General features: G+C 35.6%; 1 protein-coding gene across 1 annotated transcript in view; it reads left to right on the forward strand.

Moving 5' to 3' along the window:
- Nucleotides 1–23,849, forward strand: part of LOC129280488 (von Willebrand factor A domain-containing protein 8-like) — a 53,092-nt gene that overhangs the window by 8,802 nt on the left and 20,441 nt on the right. Inside the window, exons 9-27 of the mRNA XM_064112501.1 lie at nt 656–705; nt 3,093–3,201; nt 3,594–3,698; nt 4,611–4,748; nt 5,355–5,489; nt 6,457–6,534; nt 7,338–7,498; nt 8,381–8,494; nt 9,003–9,171; nt 10,549–10,626; nt 10,980–11,095; nt 12,040–12,152; nt 12,736–12,842; nt 13,597–13,745; nt 14,376–14,451; nt 14,865–15,000; nt 15,645–15,764; nt 17,564–17,769; nt 20,124–20,275. Of these exons, the coding sequence (XP_063968571.1) occupies nt 656–705; nt 3,093–3,201; nt 3,594–3,698; nt 4,611–4,748; nt 5,355–5,489; nt 6,457–6,534; nt 7,338–7,498; nt 8,381–8,494; nt 9,003–9,171; nt 10,549–10,626; nt 10,980–11,095; nt 12,040–12,152; nt 12,736–12,842; nt 13,597–13,745; nt 14,376–14,451; nt 14,865–15,000; nt 15,645–15,764; nt 17,564–17,769; nt 20,124–20,275 (2,312 nt within the window). The remainder of the gene's footprint in view (nt 1–655; nt 706–3,092; nt 3,202–3,593; nt 3,699–4,610; nt 4,749–5,354; nt 5,490–6,456; nt 6,535–7,337; nt 7,499–8,380; nt 8,495–9,002; nt 9,172–10,548; nt 10,627–10,979; nt 11,096–12,039; nt 12,153–12,735; nt 12,843–13,596; nt 13,746–14,375; nt 14,452–14,864; nt 15,001–15,644; nt 15,765–17,563; nt 17,770–20,123; nt 20,276–23,849) is intronic.

The raw sequence follows: 23,849 nt of genomic DNA on the forward strand, positions 1-23,849 counted from the left end.
ATAGCTACAGCATTTCCATTTATTTCAGTGAGTTAAGAAGAGGGAGAATTCGAGGTAAGACAGTGTTATCACATTCATATTTCTTTAAATCTTCTTTTTCGAAACTTTCACTTATTGGTACCAATAATGCATACAGTATTTCCATTTATTTCAGTGAAGAATAATAGAGCACTGTTGGTTGATGGCCTTGCTCAAGTGATTAAATATTCCTCAAATGATTCGTGTCCACTCTGCTTTCTGCTTTAGTTTGTATGAATAGTTGTCATGCTTTCAAATTAATCCTGAAATGATTGGTTTCATTTTTTAGTTCATCTGGAATGTCATTAAACTCTGAAATTATCATGTCTTGAGCAGTTCACGAAGTGAAATGATAATGAAAGTGACAGTTTTATGCACGAAAAGGTTGATTTTTTCATGGAATTGCTCTAAAATTGTTTTCCCCCTAGAGTACTTCTCCCTCTTCTTAACTCTCATGTTTGTTGCTATGCATCTCTTTGCTTTTCATCAATCTGGTAATTTTGTACTTTATTACTGGTTTCTGATTGGCTTTCAAAATGAATAATCTCTATTTAACATTACCTGATTATCAAATCACTTCTTACAAGATTCTTTTCATAGGTTTTCTTAATGTAGCACATCGTATATTTCTCAACAGGATCACTTACAAGTATTATCAGAAGAGGGGAGTGCTGTTCCTTCAGAAAGGTAGATATTAATTAAAGGGGAAGAAACATTTGGGATTGTGTGGAAACAGAAAAATCAAAGAATAAGATCAAAGAAAGTTTGAGAAAACTTATTACAATTAATGAGAAAATTATGAGCATTTGAATGTGCGATCACTAATGATATAGTGATCCTGCCATTGGCAATGCAACAAAGATTTGTGATGTCACATGTGAACAACTTTCCCTTTGATGGACTAAAATACCCCTAAAATGTCTCTTTTTGCTCTTTCTTTATTATAGAAACTCTTCATCCATAATGTATTCTTTGAAAATCTACATTACATGTCCTCTTGTAGAAAGAATACATAGTCTACTGATGTAGATGTGATGAAAGAGGCAGATTAAGTGAAATATCTACAGAAGTAATTGGAAAGTTGTTTACATGTGATATCACACATCTTTGTCGCATTGCCAATGGGAGGATCTACATTACAATAATGATCTAAACTTCAAATGCTCATAACTTTCTTATTATCAATTCAATTCTTCTCAAACTGTTGATCTGTTTCTTTGATTTCTCTGTGTTTGCGCAAGCTATTTCGTCCCAAAGGCTTCCTTTTCACTTTACTTTCACTTTAATGTTATGTTCATTCCCAGTGCAGATTTTTTTCCCATCATTTTCAATTCATAATTCAATCATGAATGTATGTTGATAATTTCAATTATGGAGGGTTCAAATCCTAGCCATGGCGTAATATCCTTCTTCAGTATATTGACACACTTTGTTCTAGACGCAGCCTAGTTGAAGTGAATGGGTACCCAGTAGGGTGTATTCCTTGAACGCTAGATAAGAGTATACGATAGGGGTGATATGGAAGAAGGGCAGACAGTATTAACCTGTTGTCTACTGAATTCTGCTGTTCTCATAGGCTTTGTACAGGGATGAATCGGTTGCAGTGTCAAATGGGTTGATCTGGCTAGATCAGAATAAAATATTGGTATGAAAAGCAAGATGTGAGAGTAGAGTGTTGTAAGAAAGGGAAGAGGTGTCGGTTATGACCTTATCCACCTGCGATAATTCTTAATTGCACTTAATATGTTAAGTAAGGGTTAATTTTCAGTAGCAAATGTCTGTTGCCTGATAAGGATTGAAAGACATACAGTACCCTTGTTGCGCATCCATTAACCCTAAATCTCCCGAGGTATTTTGATTCTTGTCATTCCTGGGGGGGGCCATTATGGCCCCCCCTTAAGATCTCAACCGCGGATTGCGTGATCACGACGAAAATTTGCATGATGGTAGAGAATGACGTATTCTACGCAGTTGCATTGGTAAATTTCACTGAATTCATATATATTTCTATTTTATATGAATTAATTATGCCAATTTATTCATGAAATCATACTTTTTGCTCTGATTCACTAAATAAAGCTCCTAGAATGCTTTTTTTTTGGTGGAAATATTCTTTATAGCATTCCTAACAATTGTGAATGAAAAAAATTCTGGTACCAAGACTGATTTCTTATGTATTTTATTGTCTTTTTAATTTCTTATGTATTTCTTTTTTTTTTACTTTTTTTTTCATTGTTTTTTCGATGGAAATCGTTCCAGACTTAATTCTGATCATACACAAGGCAAAATTAATTAAGTTTAATCAGTAAAAGTAGAAATAATGATACATTTATGAATTTTGGCTAAATACACAATTTGCATTGGATTTGTACATGAAATCACGTTTATGAGCAATTTTGGGTCTGACATGCACTTACACAATGTTGCGTTATGTCGTAACCGCGTACCCGGGCGTCACATATTTGGTCTCAAAATTTCCGCGAGACTTGAAAGTAAAAAGTCAATGAGCGGCGAGGTCAAAAAATTTTGCGCAGCAGATATATCGCGAAAATTGTCGAGGGGGGGGGCCATTATGGCCCCCCCCCCCCCCCCGGGAGAATTAGGGTTAACCTGTGAGAGACTGGTATGCTTTTACACCTATTTTATATAGACACCTGCTTGCATACGTAGTCGTGCTTGCAGTATCCGTGTGTATTTGTGCTTGCAGTATATGGGGGCGTTGTGGTCTGGTGGTTAAGATTCTTGTCTTTAAATCTGAAGGATATGGGTTCGATTCCAAGCCATTGCGTGTTTTCCTTCAGCAAGAAATTTATTCACATTGTGCTGCACTCAACCCAGGTGAGGTAAATGGGTACCGGCAGGAAGTAATTCCTCAAAAAGCTGTGCGGCTGGAATCGGTAGCCTAGCAGGGGTCATATAGGAGTGCCTTGAGCACCTAGCAAGGCGGATACGTGCGCTACATGTATACAAGTCCTATATTATTTTATTATCCCAAAGGATTAGCACTATTCTATCTCAGCAATTCGTATTCTTTACATATTGAATTGAATAATGTACTTCCTTTTATTTTGCAGACTTTCTCAGTTATTATCGTTTGCAACAACGTTAAGATCAGAGGAGATATCATCCCTAGGTTTACCAGACTTCCCTCTTGATAATCTATCGAACATTGTCCAAATTCTGGTGAGTCTATTATGATTTTGATGACTGTTAATTTGATCACCCTTACCCGCTCCCCATCTGCTGATTCAGTGTATCCTCAACCCAACCCTCGTACTCTCATCTTTCTCTTGCTTCTTCCATGTCTTCTTTGTCAGTCCCCACCTTGAACCATTAACCATAAACCTACCTGTCATCCCTCCTAAGCACATTCCCCAAAACCAACAACGTTTATTGTACCTTAATCGTCAACACCAATAGTATAAGGACATTGCATTGAGTGAATCTGTAATATGTATGCAACCAGATTGAGATTATTTAAGCTAAATTACTCCAGGAAGAACTACATGTAATACCCATTTTTTAGTTAACTTTCCCTTTATTTTTATCCTCCTTTTTTGTCATTTACCCTACAGAATAAGGTACCTTCCGCATCTGTACATGGTTTGATCCACCAACTCTACCCCTATGAGGTCTTCCTGAACAAAGAGGGCCAGGAATCCGTCCTAGATGCTTTACAGGTAAGTACTTACCAACCGTCAGAGCCACATCTTTCCTGCAAGATTCCGCAAACATCCATTCATCGCTGATATCACGTTCATCATAGACACAACAGTGGGGAAAATGGGAAATCCAAAACAACCAGAGCACTGTAAAAGGGGGATTCCTCTTTAAAGATGCTTAGATGCTTGGTAAAATGTCTTTAAAGATGAATTATATCAGTTGGATGAGAGTGATTTGACAAAGTACATGTATCGCAAATAAAGTATACTCAAGGGAGAAAAAGATGGCTGAAAAGTGCAAGTGGTCTTTATGGACAGATGTCTTCAGTACATTCACCAAAAAGAGGATTCTAATATATTTTCAAGTCGTGTGAGAAAGTTTATTTTTTCATTTTTTGCAATGATAGCTATTTCCTCAGTCCCTGCAACTTTTGGCTAAGTCAAAGTTTGCCCGTTTGATAGAAACTGTAAAATAATTTCATTCATATCCTTTGAATAATTTACAGTGGTTCAAGTAACCCAAGACAAGATGGATATGGTCTTGGCTGCCCTATTAATTTGCTTCAATGCTCCTCCTTTAGACTTTGGATATATCTTGTGATTTTTTTTCCACATTTCCCCATTTAGTGCTGTAGTATAGGAATATGCTCTATAGAAACATGGCTTTGCCCCCCCCCCTAAAAAAATAAAATAAAAGATAAAGAAATAAAGAAATAAATGAATAAATGAATGAATGAATGAATAAATAAATAAAATTTAAAAAATAAGATAATAGTAATGATAATGAATAATAAATGAAAATAAATCAATAAATTTAAAGGATTTTTGTAAAATTCAAACTGTATTTGAATTTTTGACCTTAAGCCCTGAAAATGTCAGAATTGAAGGCCTGTAATAGGAAAATCAAAATTTTACTTGAATTTCTACCAGAAATTTGAGCTAAAGCCGGAGAAGTTTGAGAAGCCGCCAAAGCAGAGGATTTCAGATGTCATCCAACGAACCAATCAGAATGGTGGATTCACTGCAGCTGTTAATGTGGAGGTCGAAGGTCAAATTAGTCAAATACAGGTAAACAATGCCTTCCAGCACACAGGGATTTCAAGAGTGCTGTTTGATTTGAACATGGGGGGGGGTGTTTCACAAAGTTGTGCTCGACAGTCGACGCACGCATGATATAAAATATTCCTTTGAAAACCAATATAGTGACCATGTTACATAACCCACAAAACTGCATATTTAGGAGTGATTTTTATTCACTCCCCTCTTTGCAAAATACCACTTTGTTGTTGATGTTTGGCCAGCACCTACCATGGCTCTTAACTTAAAATCTGGCATTCATCCTTGCATCTGCTTCCAATATAAACATTCCTTTGAAATTCTTTAAAATGTTTGGGGTTTTCAGCAGTCACTAAAGCTTGAAGTGCGTTTGGCTCGTTTTCATGAAATTGGTGTCAAAAGATTTTCCATACGTTCATGGAATAACCTTGTTTAAACATGAATTTCTTGCAGAGGGGTCAAATTGATTTTGTGAAATTTTAGGATGTCAAAACTTTCTTAGTTCATATCCGATTTTGATTAAGATTTCATTGCTATGCTTGTTTGATTTGTGTCTTTTTATTGAAATCAACTCTTTATTTTGGGTGTACTTGATCCTTATGCTATCTCTCCCTGTAGGTTCCAACTGGTGTAAATGCTGAGAAGCAACATGATGTGTTACATAAATACATCTCAACATCAACTCATGATGGTCTATTGGCTGATATGGTGATGTCACATTCTGTTGGAGATTTCTGCTTAGTGGGACCAAAGGTAATTCATCCCATCTATCTGTCTGACTGTCTGTCTGTCTAGCTAGTTAGCTAGCTGGCTATCTACATATCTACAATGTGGGTGCGTCATGGTCTAGTGGTTCTGACTCTCGCCTTTGAAACAGAGGGTCGTGTGTTCGAATCGTAGCCATGGCGTATTTTCCTTCAGCAAGAAATTTATCCACACTGTGCTGCACTCGACCCAGGTGAGGTGAATGGGTACCGGACAGGAGTAATTCCTTGCATGCACTGAGCGCCGGTGATGGTAGCTCGAGCTAAAGCCGGGGTAATAATAGCAGCGCTTTGTATCCTCTGGCAAAAAGCGCTTTATAAATCCAACTATTATTATTATTATTATTATATATCTATCTGTCTATCAATGGTATATTAGTTGATATGATCATGTCACATTCTGTTGGAGATTTCTGCTTAATGGGGCCAAAGCTAATTCTTGGAAGGTTTCATTGATGTATGTGTATCTAGATGTAGCTGTCGATAGACCTTTCGAGCTGTCTATCTATATGTTTGTCAGTTGGTGTATCTGTTCATCAATATATCAGTATGAATCTTTATGTCTGTCTATTCGTCTGTCTATGTATCTATCTGTTTGTCTGTCTATCTGCCCATCTGTCTATGCATCCATTTCTATTTCAATCCTGTACACTTACATGTAGTTAAGTGTTTTTATTGGTGTACCGAGTATGGTATTTGTTTTCATATGTTTATGATGTCATCTGAAATGATAGTAGTTCTGTATTTTTTCCTCAGTGCTAAAATTAACAAATGAATAGCCCTATAACCGTGATAATCTATTGATTAATTGAGCCACAAAGCAATTTTCCATACCTCTATACATGATTGTATGCATTGACTGTCATCTTATTCTTATTTGTATATCTTATACATGTACCTTTGAATTTCACTCTATTGGACAATGCATCAAATCAAATCACTTCCATTTTGTGTAGGGATGCGGGAAGAGTGTTTTAGCAAGAGAGTTTGCAGAGAAGCTTGGTTATAACTCAGAGATTGTCATGCTGTATCAGGTGAAGTCACTATCTATCTCTTACTTCCAGTGTATAGTATTACAATTTGTGCTTGATGTTAACAAAATTTTGCTTGGTGTAATTGAAAGTGAAAGTAGTCACGTTTTCATTAATTTTTTTGCAATTTTTGGTCTCAAGTTTATTACTATAATTAGTATCGGCTAAGTTGGGAATGGCCCTATTTAAACTTGGCTGTGTTTATTATTAATATGCCTTGACATCAAGGGATATTGTATGATTTGATGCATTCTGAATTAGTTTCATCTGATAGGTGATTTCATGTTGAAAGTTTTTTCAACCCCCCCCCCCCCCCAAAAAAAAAAAAATGATAATGTGTACCAGAGTAAAGTACTAAGTCACCTATTTTAAAATATTCATATTTAGTTAGTACTCTCGCATCCAAACATTGGCTTCTTCAGACTGCTGTAGATGGTGGTATGACACTGATTATTACTAGTAAAGGAATGTCATGTCTTTAACATGCCAAGAGTGCTTTATTTTTAAAGTAGAGATTAACAACCATAAAGGACATCACTTAATGAATTTAATAGCTAGTCATTAAAACAAAAAAGTGATTATCCTGCCATTTGAGGAAGAGGCATTATCACTGCAGAAATGCCATATGTGTAAGATGTATTGAAAGCAGTACAGTGCGATCGTAAAGGGCGATTGCTGCAAGTGAGGGGTGAATTTGGCCTCCCCCATTCACGAGGGCAAATTCTGATTTAAAAGTTTTGATTGATGATGATGACATTGCATTATTTTAAAGGTGCTCTTCGTTACTGTAATCTGTTGTTTTTCAGGACATGACTTCACGTGACCTACTCCAGCAGCGAATCACAGAGCTTAACGGTGACACGGCCTGGAGGTTATCACCTCTAGTCAAGGCGGCACTAGAGGGCAGCATTGCTTTGCTTGATGGCTTACACAGAGTGAATCCTAGTACATTAGCTGTTCTCCATAGGTAAGTGTTTTATGGTGTAATTTTTGTCTTGCCTGCATAGCAGAGCGAGACTATAGGCGCCGCTTTTCCGACGGGGATGGCGGCGGTGTCAAAATTGAAATCTTAACCAAGGTTAAGTTTTTGAAATGTCATCATAACTTAAAAAGTATATGGATCTAGTACATGAAACATGGATATGAGAGCAATCAAGTATTCTTGAACATCCTGTGCAAGTTTCAAGTCACATGACCAAGGTCAAAGGTCATTTAGAGTCAACAAACTTTTGTAATGTTCGGGTATTTGTGGTATCGTCATCATACATGTAACTTTAAAAGTTTATGGATCTAGTTCATGAAACTTGGACATAAGAGCAGCAATGTATCCCTGAATACCCTGTGTGCATTTCAGGAACATGGCCAAGATCAAAGGTCATTTAAAGGTTAAAGAACTCTGGCCGTGTTGGGAGTACACTGTATGTGTTGAATTGGCATCATAACTTAGAAAAGTTTCTGGATCTAGCTCATGAAACATCGTCATAAGGGTAATCAAGTATGAATGATTGTTTTGCACATGTCATGATCATGGGAAAAGGTCATTTTGGGTCAATGGACAATGTTTTATTATCGTATTAGTGTTTTCTTCTGTGAAAAATTATACATTAGCTGTTAGCTCAAAGGCAGCACTGCTGCTACATTGAATTGCGTAATGTAGGCGAGACTGTCAGAGGCATTCCCCACTTGTTATCTCGTTCCAGCACCAATTGTTTTGTCTATTATTAAGTGTGAGAATTGGTAATGGAAGGTCGCTTGCAGGAATGTAGCTTATTCAAATCCCTTTATTTCTGTTCTCACAACCAACATTATTGCTAACTTTTATCAAAATTTTCTATCTATATCAATGTAGATTAGTACATGATAGAGAGGTGACCTTGTTTGATGGTACCAGACTGCTCCGTCATGATAGATATGATCAGGTGAAACAGGATACCGGTCTCTCAGATGCTGAGCTGGCAGAAAAGTATGTGATTTATTTAGTATAATAGTTTTGTGAGACATGTAAAGTATTGAAATTTTCTCCTCAATCTTATGTCAAGCAAACTTTGATTCCTCCCTCAACATGTGGAAATGCTGTTGGTGTAAGTTATTGACCACTCTCCCAGAGTAAGTGCATAGGAATGACTTCATGATATGGGCTCAAATCGCATGCATGTTTTATGAAGTGCATGATTTTTTTTTACTGACTAAGTTACGTTTTATTTCATTAAAATTCATTCGGAGAATACTCAACTTCTTTGAGAGTCTTCCAAGTATTCAAGAGTCAGATTTTCTTTGTATTCAGGCAGGTTTGTCATGAAGATAATTGTGTGTTTATCCCTTTTGTTTCATGCAATTACAATTTTGATTGTATTTCTGGGTATAAGAAGTAATGAAACGTGTGTTTCTCTTTCCCTTTTGAGGTCACTGTATTTATAAGAAATTCTGTCAAGTATTTCAGTGTTGAATTGTTCTCTTTTTTTCCCCATAAGGTCTATAATGAAAATACATCCATCATTCCGCATCATTGCCTTAGCCGAGCCCCCGCAGGTTGGGAGCAGTAGTCAGCAGTGGCTTAACCCAGAACTACTCACTCTCTTCATGTATCATCATATTAAGCCTTTGACTATGGCAGAAGAAATGACCGTTATACAAGGAATGGTGAGTCCTGGGTCCCGTAACACAAAGGTTAACGATTGATCGTACGCTTGATTTTCACGATTGATTGTACATTTTAGTCAATGGAATCAATCGTAGAAAAATGTTCTACCATCACTGCTAAGTTTTGTGAAACACCCCCCAGGAGTGTTTCATAAAGACTTAAGTATGACTAAGAGTCATGCTTAAATGCCGAATGCAATAATTACCTATTTGTTATTAGTTGTTTTATTTTCTTTCAATCTCTTCATTGTTTCCCTTCTTTAATGTCCCTCAACTATCTCCTACTGTATTACATCCTTTATTTGTCAAGCATCCTTTCCTTTTCCTTGTCTTACCTACTCACACTTTGCATCTTTCCCCCCATTTTTTCTTCTTACCAGCTCTTTCAAATTGTCTCTTTCCCACCTCTCCACGAGTTTTCATGGCTCAACTTTTTATACATAATCTCTCTCTCTCTCCCTGTCTCCCTCTCTCTTATCCCCTCTCCTGCATTTCTACCTTTCTTTTTCCTCCTACCCTTTCTCTTTATGCGACTCAAGCAACTATTGGATTTAAATTGCGCATGTAATTTGTCTTAAGATGTAGTTATTTCTTATCATTATTTCATTGAATTGTATTAATGAAATGTCATGTAAATGTGTATTAAATCAATTTTAATTCAGCCCTTGGGCTGCCATGTTATGTTTTTAATAAATACCATTTTACTACTTTCTACTTACTACTACACACATGGTATGTAACACACTACATATATCTCGTTGATTAAAAAATACACCGTCGTAAGCGTTCTCTTAGCATAATTTTACCAATGCAGTGATGCCTTGTATACTGCACTCAACTGAGAGTTCAAGTGTAACTTGAAATCACACTTTACTTTTGTAACCTAAGTTCTCATATATGCTTTGATTATTGTATATACTAAGTAGCCTCCAAATTAGCATTTATTATTTTTAGGAGACTTTAATTTACAAGGCCACTATTGGCTTTATTTTAAGTCCTCCTTTTCGTTTCTCATATTATTACTGTACACAGGCCTAATTATACACGAATATCATTGTATTTATTTTAAGTATTTTTTTATGCGTGTTTACATTTTTTTAAATACTGATGTATTTATTCGAAGTGTATTTTTCTATGTATATATCTGTACTCATTGCCTTTTTTAGAAATGAATAAATGAACTGAACTGACTTAAATCTTTCTGAAACACCCCCCCCCCCCCCACTCTAGTCTTGGTATGGTGTTAAGCTGTTAATAATGTGTTTTTGGATTATGCTTCAATATGAACACAACTCCCAGCTGGGATGATAATCTCATGATGATCCATGTTTCTACAGTTGTATTACCATTCCTGTTTTGTTTTTATCTGTATAATAGGTTCCTAATGCTCCTACAGATAGCCTGGACTCCATACTCCAATTGACTCATAGATTGAGGCATGCAGCTGATCCTAATGTAAGTAGCAAAGGCCAACTAGTTTACATCCAACCTACATCATTTTGGAATAAAAAGATAATAATTGAATTGTACATAGGACATGAATATCAAAGTAGACACTGTATTTTAGACTCTCTTCTTGAGTAAAAGAGAGATTTAAAAGAAAATTCTGAATAATTGTTATTCTTCTTCATCGACAATGTTAATGTTGCTTTCATTTTATTTGTGTTCGTATGTTTTTTTTTCTTTGTTTTTCATTTCAGTTGCAGTCTGTGGCTTCTCTATCGACCCGTAATCTTAATCACATTGCTCATCGTCAAGCACACTATCACTAATATCACAATCTAGTTATTCATTTTTTCTCATTTCAGTTGCAGTCTGTAGCGTCTTCTCTATCGACCCGTAATCTTATCCGCATTGCTCATCGTCTTGCTCACTATCAAGACCAAGGTCTCCATGATGCTGTACACAAAGCATGTTTATCAAGGTACAATAGAACACAGGGATGTACATGTAGTCAAGGCCGGCCTTGGCCCGAGTCACGTGTACAAAGTCAATGGGAGAAGGTTTTCTTCAGCGGCCTCGTGACTCGGAACTGCCGTCCTTGACTACGTTCTGTGGTAGAACACTTCCTATTGAATTTCTAATTAATTTCTGTATTCTGGGCTTTATTCTTAGTTTGTATAATCGAGTTTATGTGAAGGCTTTGGACTTCATTCTACATGTATAGTTATGCATAATGTTGTACAGGTTAATTATATTTCAATTCAGAGCCCTTAGAGAAAGCATGAAGGATTTGGGAAATATTATACCACTTTCATACTTGAGCTCCCATATGGTAGTCTAATAATCATTGCCCAAGCTTTATTGATTGAGTAAAGGACTGAATCAATAGATCAATTTTGCAAGTAAATTAATAGATGGATAACTAGATAAGTAAGTGATGTTTATGTTTCAAGTAGATCATCATGTTGTGGTGGACTTGGCCTTTATAAGTCACTCCTCCAAATGATTTTTATTTATTTATTTATTTATTTATTTATTTCAAATATTTAAAAGAAGGGTAGCTCAATCAGCAACAAGCTGGTTTTCGTTGAGGCCCTTCGTGAACAAACACAAATATAAAACATGGTAACATATTCAAATATAAACAAAGAATAGAGCATAAATACTAATATTGAAAAAAAATGAAATGAAATAAGCATAATTAACTATGGAAAATAACAGAACAAATAAAATATGATACTGTACAGATGTTACCTAAAACTAAACGAAAACATTATATACACATGGTTATGGGCATACCATCATTCAATGTTATTCAATTGTGAACTCACATTGTTAGTCTTCATACTGTTTGATGAATATTTTGTAATAAAACGTAATTGAATCTGAATTTGAATTTGAAAATCATTTCACCATCGTTTTCAGATTCCTTCCCTCGCTTGCCAGACAGTCGTTGGAGCAAGCACTGGAGGATGCTGGGATAGTACCTCCTCCGAAAGAATCACAGAGCATTGATGATATAGAGAAAGCTACTTCATGTATGTATAGGATCATGTGACATTCCAGGCCCCATTTCATACAATGATAATAATAATAATAGCAGATTTATACAGTGTAGCAGCTATTGAACTTAAGTATATATTCTAATGTACTATATTAGATCTCTTCAGTTATCGCTTTGGGCTCAATAATCAATGAACTAGTATTATTATACATCACAAAGTGGTTTTAACCAAAACTCTTTATCAATAAACAAAAGGAAATGAGGAAAAACATGATAAAAAACATGACCGTATATCATTACATGCTGGCAATTAAAAGAGGTTAGTTAAGTTTTGTTTATCTGGACATTTTATTTGAACCTATCTGCTAGTTTTATGACATTTCCAAAGTGACATGAAGGATGGGTCAACAAGTATTTTTTAAAGTAAAAAAAGTATGGTAAGGAGTGATGTATACATAACAGTACCTCCCCCCCCCCTCGCTTTCCCAAAGTTCCATCAGTTTAATGTATACTGGCAAAATATGCAGTTACTGCAGAAACAAAGGTGAATATATATTTTTTTAAATTAAGATCATGACATCTTGGCAATCTGTTCTTTTTCTACTGTGCTTTGACAGGTGAAATCAAGGATAACGTACTGCGCATTGGTAGGACAGAGATGGCGCTCTATAACCCAGAGAACCGCATGATGGTTCCAGATACACTCTTTTATGAGAATCCACAGGTACTAGTATGCAATTAACTATTAATAGAAGAGTTCATCTTGGATTACAACGTACCGATCTCGAAGGCAATCAATGAGAGGGGCTCAATTCCTCCCCGCACAGTATTTGTGAATACTGCACAACTACTCTATGTATTTTATGAATCTCAACCATGCCATACAGACAAGCCATTGCTGCATTTTTTTTTATTCATCCAACTTATTTTGTAATCTGTATTTGTACATTGCTTGTTATATATTGTACAAATTAGCCACCAACCAAGATTAGACAGTTGTTTTCTTACAAGTCTCTCACATCAATGGATACCAAGTTTATGTGAATCAGAGAAGTGGATAGGGGTCATTAATATTTTTGTACACCATTTTTAAGGTGATTGGTGTTGGTAAAAAAAATAACTTCTTAGCATACAATATGCAATAAGATATTTAATTTACATATTCATGATAACAAAATACTTGAATGTAAACAAAATATTTATCTTATGAGGCCTTCATCAATTTTATGATGAACCGCTTATGAGGGCGGTCCCCCTATGTTCATTGATTACATATATCTCTCAAGAAGATTTTATGCTTCATATCATTGTTTTGTGTCCCTTATATATTATGACTACATTGTTAATATGATGGATTATATTGTGTATTACACATATATTATTTGAATGCAGAAATAAAGATAAAAGCAAACAAACCAAAATCATTTTTAAAAAACTTGTAAAATGAAATCCAACGTACGTTCTATTTGTTCCTGCAGCATCTATCAATAATGGAGGACATGCTGAAAGACTTTACTCTAGGAGAGCATCTCTTATTGGTTGGTAACCAGGGTGTCGGCAAGAATAAACTAGTAGACAGATTCCTTCATCTTCTTAACAGACCAAGGCAGTATATTCAATTACACAGGTCTGTATTCACTCAACAATTAAAACAATCAATTTTTTGTGAGAACCCCTTTGGCTTGGAACCATCTCCCATTTGAATTAGTGAAAAGTCCATGACTAGAGGTGTCCAAGTCAAAGATTGAAAACAGCCACTGATGATACGATTAGGCATTCATACCAATCGGTCCAGCAGTGTACACATCCATATCCTGATCTAAGCTTAAATGACATTGGTGTGTTTATGCTTAGTAAAGGCAGAGTGAGCATTTTGAAATGCTCATCGTAAATGCAGCTCCACATAGATTTTTTTAAAGTGAATTTTGTGAAGCTGCACTGCTATGCTATTGACCTGGGAGTGAAGGTTTTTTTTTTTGTCAAGGGTTGTGCCACATCCACAGGAAGACACATTATGATGTAGCAAACTACTATTGGGAGTGAGCCTAATACTACTATGGAGAGCTGTCTCAATTTTCTTGATCTTCTCTTTGGAATTGCACATAAAGCAGCACTGGCAAACTTCATCTATAAATTCCTTTGGTTACGATACAAAAATGCAAGATGTGAATAGTTGATTTAGATGATTTTGAGGCCGTGCTGTTTATCTATGAGAGCTTGTTTTAATATGTTGTGTGTTGATGTTTATTTCTTTCAGGGATACAACTGTTCAGACTCTCACACTTCAGCCAAACGTTCAAGATGGTGTTATAGTGTATGAGGATTCTCCTTTGGTAAGGGATCAACTTGTTACATGTTGACATGATATCTGTTACAATATCTCCTAGATGCTATTCCGGGATATGAAAGAGTTTCTGCAATATACATGAACCTGAGAGTACATATATTTAATCAATATTTCTCAGCCGACAACCATCACTGTCTACAATTCAAGATTGGCAAATGTCAGAGAAATGTTTGTTAGTTCTGACAACTTCCATGAAATAGTAATATATATAAATACTCTAGACAATATGAAGCGAATATTTATATTTGGAGTTATAGGCAGTTTGTTCAGGATTGAAAATACAATTCTCTGATTCAGTTGCGAATTCAGTAATTGGAATTTTAGGTCGGTTAGAAATATAAAAAAAAGTTAAATACAATATTTGCAGTGCTACATACATGTACATTTTATCATCTGCAGGTAAAAGCTGTCAAATATGGTCACATTCTGGTCGTAGATGAAGCTGACAAGGCCCCTACCCATGTAACATGTGTTCTTAAAGCATTGGTAGAGAGCGGAGAGATGATGTTAGCTGATGGGAGGCGTATTGTATCTGGTGAGTATGAACTAATAACTTGTGTTCTCAAAGCATTGGTAGAGTGTTGAGAGATGATGTTAGCTGATGGGAAGCGTATCGTATCCGGTGAGTATGAACTGTGTTCTTAAAGCATCGGTAAAGAGTGGAGAGATGATGTTAGCTGATGGGAGGCATATCGTATCAGGTGAGTATGAATTAATAGGTAATGTGTGTTCTTAAAGCATTTATAGAAAGCGGGGAGATGATGTTAGCTGATGGGAGGCATATCATATCGGGTGAGTATGAACTGTGTTCTTAAAGCATTGGTAGAGAGCGGAGAGATGATGTTAGCTGATGGGATGCAGATCGTATCCGGTGAGTATGAACTAATAACCTGCGATCGTAACAAGTGAGTGCGAACTGATGGGCATAGGGGTCATGGTAAATGGGCGGTCGTTCTATTTGTAAAATAATAATTGCATTTTAACTTTTGTTAACTTATGTTCGTATATTGTAAATCCTCTTGTAGGATCGTCTAGGAAATTCAAGATTGTTTTTTACTATTTTCATCTTTACCACAAACTAGTTTATCATTTAAATACTATCATTTCCTTGTAATATCAATATGATTTCTTATATGTGAAGCATGATAGTATTTTTTTTTTCTCTTTCTCTCTGTTTAGCCCAATCTGGAATGCATCCCTCTGATGATATCATCATCACTCATCCTGATTTTAGTATGATGGTTCTAGCAAACAGACCTGGATTCCCATTCCTTGGAAATGATTTCTTTGGCTCATTAGGTAAAATATATATAGCATTATGATAATACCCAATATTTTTAACACGCTTTTCCCAGATGCCCCAAAGCGCTAATAATGTACAGTGAATTTTCATCGTTGGTGTTTGATAATTCTCATCATCTGGGTCCTGTTTTATAAAGACTTGTTATGATATCAAATGCACAATTTCTATAACAAACTTATTATCGGCCAATCAGATTGAAGGGTTTCAGTAGCTTTGAACTGTTAAGATAAATTTTTAGCATTACAAGTTTTATGAATCAGACCTGGAGTAAGATAGAGTTTTCTGTATTTTATAGAAAGTTATCATGGAGTATTTCATAAAGAGTTAAAGCACAACGCTAATGCACAAAGTAGGCAAAACAATTAAAATCAGGGTTTCTAGGCACATTTTTCTGGAGGGAGGGGGTTAGGGGTCAAAGGAATTTGAATAAAAAACTAAATGTCGGCATGTTTGACATAGGTTTTTTTGTCTCACCTGCATAGCAGAGTGAGACTATAGGCGCCGCTTTTCCGACAGCATAACTTAGAAAGTATATGGACCTAGTTCATGAAACTTGGCCATAAGGTTAATCAAGTATTACTGAACATCCTGCCTGAGTTTCATGTCACATGACCAAGGTCAAAGGTCATTTAGGGTCAATGAACTTAGACCATGTTGGGGGAATCAACATCAAAATCTTAACCTAAGGTTAAGTTTTTGAAATGTCATCATAACTTAGAAAATATATGGACCTAGTTCATGAAACTTATACATAAGGTTAATCAAGTATCACTGAACATCCTGCATGAGTTTCACGTCACATGACCAAGGTCAAAGGTCATTTAGGGTCAATGAACTTTGGCCGAATGGGGGTATCTGTTGAATTACCATCATAACTTTGAAAGTTTATGGATCTGATTCATGAAACTTGGACATAATAGTAATCAAGTATTACTGAACATCCTGTGCAAGTTTCAGGTCACATGATCAAGGTCAAAGGTCATTTAGGGTCAATGAACTTTGGCCAAATTGGGGTATTTGTTGAATTACAGCCATAAATTTGAAAGTGTGTTGGTCTAGTTCATAAAACTTGGACATAATAGTAATCAAGTATCACTGAACATCCTGTGCGAGTTTCAGGTCACATGATCAAGGTCAAAGGTCATGTAAGGTCAAAGAACTTTGGCCACGTTGGGGGTATTTGTTGAATTGCCATCATATCTCTATAAGTGTATTGGTCTAGTTCATAAAACGTGGAAATAAGAGTAACCAAGTATCACTGAACATCTTGTGCGAGTTATAGTAGTTTTCAAAATCAGCACTGCTGCTATATTGAATCGCGTGATGCAGGTGAGACGGCCAGAGGCATTCCACTTGTTTTTTTTTATAATCACTCTGTTCAAGAGGTCCCACAAGGATGTACCATAAAACAATACATACTTTCAATTTATTGATATTATGAGGAATTCTAGTTTTGAGATGTTAGTGTTGTATTTCTTCCCCAGAAGAATGTGCCAAGAAACCCTGATTTTAAATGTTTTTCCTGTTTTGTTCTTGGCACCTTTTCCTGGGTGGAAGGGGTTAAGGTGTCAAACGAATTTGAATAAAAAGATTAATGTCAGCAGGTATGACATTGGTCAATAGGGTTATGGCATACAAACACTTGTTGTTCTTTTGCCTAATAATTATTTTGTTCTATAGGCCCCAAAAAGATGTAACATAAAAACAATAAATATTTACAATTAATTGATCTAATTGAGATATATTAAATCAAGATATAATTATGTTGGTGTTGTATTTCTTCCATTGTATACAGGTGATATATTCAGCTGCCATGCGATAGATAACCCTGATATAGAATCAGAGATGGCTATGTTACAGCGCTACGGTCCTGATGTACCTAAATCTATCCTACGTAAGCTAGTCCTAGCCTTCAGTGAGCTCAGGTCCTTAGCAGACCAGGGTCTTATTGCCTATCCTTACTCAACCAGGGAGGTGGTTAACATGGTCAAACATCTACAGGTTTGTTGAAATAAGAAAACAAATTGTGTTTATTATTTGATTCCAGTTCAAATAAACAGTTATTTATTTCCATTTGAAGCCCATGTTAAGATTTGGTAAATCTTAAGAAGATAAGTTTTTCAACTTCAAATTTCATTAGTAGTGAAAATGGAAGATTATATCTTGGAACACATTTTTGTCTCACCTGCATAGCAGAGTGAGACTATAGGCGCCGCTTTTCCGACGGCGGCGGCGGCGTCAACACCAAATCTTAACCTGAGGTTAAGTTTTTGAAATGACAGCATAACTTAGAAAGTATATGGACCTAGTTCATGAAACTTGGCCATAAGGTTAATCAAGTATTACTGAACATCCTGCCTGAGTTTCATGTCACATGACCAAGGTCAAAGGTCATTTAGGGTCAATGAACTTAGACCATGTTGGGGGAATCAACATCAAAATCTTAACCTAAGGTTAAGTTTTTGAAATGTCATCATAAATTAGAAAATATATGGACCTAGTTCATGAAACTTATACATAAGGTTAATCAAGTATCACTGAACATCCTGCATGAGTTTCACGACACATGACCAAGGTCAAAGGTCATTTAGGGTCAATGAACTTTGGCCGAATTGGGGGTATCTGTTGAATTACCATCATAACTTTGAAAGTTTATGGATCTGATTCATGAAACTTGGACATAATAGTAATCAAGTATTACTGAACATCCTGTGCAAGTTTCAGGTCACATGATCAAGGTCAAAGGTCATTAAGGGTCAATGAACTTTGGCCAAATTGGGGTATTTGTTGAATTACAGCCATAAATTTGAAAGTGTGTTGGTCTAGTTCATAAAACTTGGACATAAGAGTAATCAAGTATCACTGAACATCCTGTGCGAGTTTCAGGTCACATGATCAAGGTCAAAGGTCATGTAAGGTCAAAGAACTTTGGCCATGTTGGGGGTATTTGTTGAATTGCCATCATATCTCTATAAGTGTATTGGTCTAATTCATAAAACGTGGAAATACGAGTAACCAAGTATCACTTAACATCTTGTGCGAGTTATAGTAGTTTTCAAAATCAGCACTGCTGCTATATTGAATCGCGTGATGCAGGTGAGACGGCCAGAGGCATTCCACTTGTTAGTGAAAGGTGTTATCTAAAATCTTATTAAAAAAACAGGTAAATTCAAAATCGAAATATGCTAAGATGTTTGGACCCCAATACTTTTTTTCTCTCTCTCTCTCTCTTTGGTATAAAACATATCTTAAAGACCCTGACCGGTGTAAAAACAATCATATATCAAAATAAAGGTAATGATTCATACAATACGAATATACCAAAAATATTACATATATCTCCTTCCAATAGTTAAAAATATTAAATAAAAATCAAAGAAACTGCTCCTCCAAAGTACGCTTCGATTGAGCACCCCCACGTCGCCTGGAAATGATGACGTCACGTTGTGTCAGGAGGGTTGTGATTCCATAGGTTTGTGTACAAAAGCATTGGGTATTTTCTTTCATTTCCATGTTATGAATCCATTTTTTTTTTTCGTTTTCAGATGAAAATGGCACTCAAAATTATTCACTGTTCAAATTGTTGTAAACCTACAACTATTCACTACCTTTTTTGTGATTTCTTTGTTTGGCTCTTATTGGGCCTAAATTGCTATGTCAGGAAAAGTTGTTATACATAATCTAAATGCAGATAGAATTGAAATCTGCGCCAAATAAGCAGGAAATAAAATATGGCAATAACTAGTTCAAAACTGCAGATTTCATAAATTCAAGCTTGTGGGTAAAAATATATGTGATATCCCTCTGTGATAGAAGTGAAGAGAATGAAATGCGTTATCTGGAAAGCAAAAAAATCACCCAGTTTTTCTGTGTACAAACCTATGGAATCACGACGCTTCTTACACAACGTGACGTCACGGTCTCGAGGCAGGTGAAAAGCACAATAAAGCCTATTTTCTAAGCGGGGTTCGAAACCCGATAATTTGAATATTCTTAAGCAAAATACTCAGCTGGGAAGCGGTGAAAATGCATAAAGCATACCTTGGTGTATTTAGTAGCTTATAAGCTTTCGATTGGTATATAATTTATCAATTTCATTTTCGGGTCCGGTCTGGATCTTTAAGTACAGAAAGGGTCAACAAATTCAAGGTGGAATCTTTGTATACAACCTTCTGATTTACATTTGCAATGTTTACATTTATGTAATTGGTGTTTGAATGGCCTGAATATAAACAAAAATATCAAGAAAGTGGATTCAAATTTGTTACCATTTTTTTTTTTTGAAATTAATAAAACAGACACTACACTTTTGTATAGGTAGAATTTTATTTTATCTTATTTACTTTTTAATTCAGAGGTATCCAGATGAAGGGCTCCCTCAGGTGGTGAAGAACGTCTTTGATTTTGATGCATACAATAACGAGATGAGAGAACAGGTTGTTGAGACTCTTCACAAACATGGCATTCCTATAGGAGCAAGTACAGCTAATGTTCAACTAGCCAAAGAGTAAGCAGTCTCTTGTAATAGATCTTATGCATATGACATCATAGCGCCCTCCCTCAGAGGATATAGAAATATGCGTAAATGGAGTTGTCAGAGATGCGCCAGCTGCAGGTCACCAATGCATGCAAGGCAGTGGCACTGAACCCTAAGATGGCGATGACGTCAATGCATAAGGACTATTGTATTGATAAGAATGAAATTGAAAAAAATCCTATTTTATTGTTTGAAATAGACATGAAATGAAATACTCCGAAAATTTGCTTTGCCCAATTGATCCTGGGCCTGGCAGACGCTGTGCAGCACCAGATCGACAAGGCTCTATCTCTTTAATTGTTGAACGCCAAATAGGGTAGCAGCAACTCCCATATTTTAACGTCTTTTGGTCTGACGCGGCCAGGCTTTGAACTCCCGACCTCCCAGTTGTGAGATGGACGCTCTACCAATGATGCATTGAATATTGTGATGATTGTTGTTATTCTTCTATGTAAGATGATACAGAAGAGGAAAAGTTGTAAGAGAGGAATGACTTAAGGAAGCAATTGATACATTAACCGTATTGAGTAATATTGACATTTTATCTAATGTGCTCTTCTTCTTGGCCTAATGCCCAAATGATCATCCTGCAAAAGAGAAATGTGTTTGTCACAAGACATTTGCTTCATAGCATTCTTCTCTAATGTTACATCTCAATTGGTAAAAATAGGGGATTCATTCAAAGGTCTATTAATTGTAAAGGTCAGAGGTATAACTTCACATTTGGCCCGTTCAATTTTTTTTAAAGGGGAATCCAACCCAATTAAAAACTTGTTTATATAAGAAAAAGATAAATTAGACAAGTTGATATGTGAAAGTTTGAACAATATTGAACAAACAACTAGAAAGTTATGAATTTTTAAAAGTTGTAAATATTGATAAACACTATACTCATGGAGACTTCAAATTGGCCACATATGGGATGTCATAGTGATGTAAGGCAAGGACTACTCTTCCATGTACTCCACTACATATTATGGCTAAAATGTCATTTTTCCAAAAAAAAAGTATTTCAAATTACATTTTTCTTTCATGAGGACATTAAACAATATACTACCTGGGTTATATTTAGATTACTGCCCCAGGGGAATGGGTACTTAGGAGAAAACCACAAATCCCTGATAATAAAGTACATGGCCTATGGAAAAGTTGTCCTTGCCCCTTGTCATAATTTACTTACTCGGTTGCCAATTTGAAATCTACATACTATTAGTGATCCCAATTTTAAAGCAGCTATAACTTTCTTATTGCTTGCCCGAGTTCTTTCATATCTAAGCTAAAAAAACGATCACACTGAAGATCGCCAACACAGATAGGCACACGTGGGACAGTGTATTATTATTGCTGGAATAAAGACCCGACGGAAGTGACAGAATCCGCGCTTATTTTGCTTATTTCTCAGCAATTACACAATTTCTTCCAGAATCCTTTGGCAAATATTTTTTATTCATACAAACAGACACTTTGGTGATCATTATATTAAATTCTGTTAAAAGTCATTTTGAGATTGTCCCCAAAACTGGAATTTATCTTTAATTGTAAAGGTCTGAGGTATAACTTCACATTTGGCCTTTTCAATTTTTTTATGCAAAGTTGTATTCCTTTCAGGACTTCAGGAATGTTTGTCTCTAAATTATAGTTAGAACACATTGCTTGATTATTATCTGGGCCCCATCTTACAAAGAGTTGCGATTGATCTGATCAATCACAACTATGGACGGCCAGCAACGTCAACATCTATTATGCATGTTTATTCAAAATATTTTCTAAATATGATGTATATTCATGCATTCATTGTTTTCTTGAAAATTCAGTGTGCTTCTCTTTTTTTACAAAGGACATTGTACAGATTTCCTGTGGAAAAAATTATTACACTGATGGATTTCCATAGAGTTACGATTGATTGGATCAATCATAACTCTTTGTAAGACGGGCCCCTGAAATACATGAATGCTGCATAAATGTAGTACTAAATATTCATTTCTTAGGAGCTATGCAATATAAATTGTATGTATGTGTGTCGAAGGGGGAATATGGAATTGAAAGCTGGTACTTCTTATAAATGTAGGATTTTAACACAGATATCAGCATAGAACTATTCAAACCGTCCGTCAAAAATCACTTATTTCAGCAGATAATTAACTTGTTGGATGAGCCTGCGCCTATGAATGATTTTAACAGAAATATGGCGCAATATAAATGCTGTGGATCACCATATGAATCTGTCAAAATCATTAATCTATCATATATGTAGGAAGGACTTTTCCCATAATTTTGGTGCCTTTGCCCCCACCCTCCCAAAGCTCTACCATGTGTTATATGATTGATAGGCAACATGTACATGTGCAGGATGGTGATGGTATTTCATCATATGTTGCCAAAGAAAAAATATTTTAACTGTTTATTGTCTGTATCTTGTGCAATGAGGTAGCAAACGTCATTTGACGTGTGCATGCATTAGTCAACTATATGGACGTGTGTAATATTCCTTTTAATCAGTTGTCATTTCAGTTTCAATCAGTGCATTTTATAAAGTATAATTGATTATTCTGTCTGTACCTTTGTCTCTGACAGGGTTGTTTTTTTAATCTCAGGACATATTGTAGCCTATCTTGTATGATTATTATATTTTGTAAGCACAAAATTCATGCTAATGTATATTCATAAATTATGTATTATGTACAATAGAAATTTTGACATGATGAGGTGTTTTAGAGTTTGTTGTGTCAGTGCAAGAACGCCCCTAGCAAAACATTTACCTGCACTGACTGCATCGGTGCAAAATTGCCCAAATGCAATGTGTCCTTATGCATGCTGATACACGTTTACGGTTTTTTGTTTTTTTTGCACACTTGTGATGCGCGAAAGTGTGGTGTTAAGGGCATTTTTGCACCGACACAACAAGTTGTACCCTCAAGATGGCCTTGTTCGTGGATAAATATTGAACAGGTTGATATTAGATGGGGCAAGAATATTCTATGGTTTTGTTAGAACAATTGATATCGGATCTTTTTAAAGATACGCTCATTGTATTTAGCTTTATAACAGCATTACATTATGAGCAAAAAAATTCATGACTTTTGTCTGTACTCTTGTGAGGAAATTTGTACTATGATGTGCTGTATTTTTCTTCAGTAAGAAATGTAAAAGGATTATGAATGAATTTAATAATAGTGGAATTATGGAACGAAAAAATATTGTGACATATTGTGAGATAGACAGATAGACCAATATAGATGTAATTTTTTATATTCTTGAAAGAGTATTGTATATACCACTTTGATTTTCATAACTGCCTATGTTTCGAGATAATGTCAAGAAAGTTGTCAAATTAATAAAATTACACTTTTTCAACATTTTTCTGAGTGAAATGTATTTTTTTTTGTTACTATCTGGCTGTACTTCAGAACAAAAGCCAATTTCAGAGAATCAAATCAGCTCAATTCATTTCATTGCCTTGCTTTACAATTCAATTTATTTTCACCTCTTTATAATTGGCAAACATAAAGACATAGAGAAACATTAGCAGTTATGAATAAATTGT

The sequence above is a fragment of the Lytechinus pictus genome, chromosome 17, assembly GCF_037042905.1.
Source record: "Lytechinus pictus isolate F3 Inbred chromosome 17, Lp3.0, whole genome shotgun sequence".
In the NCBI taxonomy this organism is placed as follows: Eukaryota; Metazoa; Echinodermata; class Echinoidea; order Temnopleuroida; family Toxopneustidae; genus Lytechinus; species Lytechinus pictus.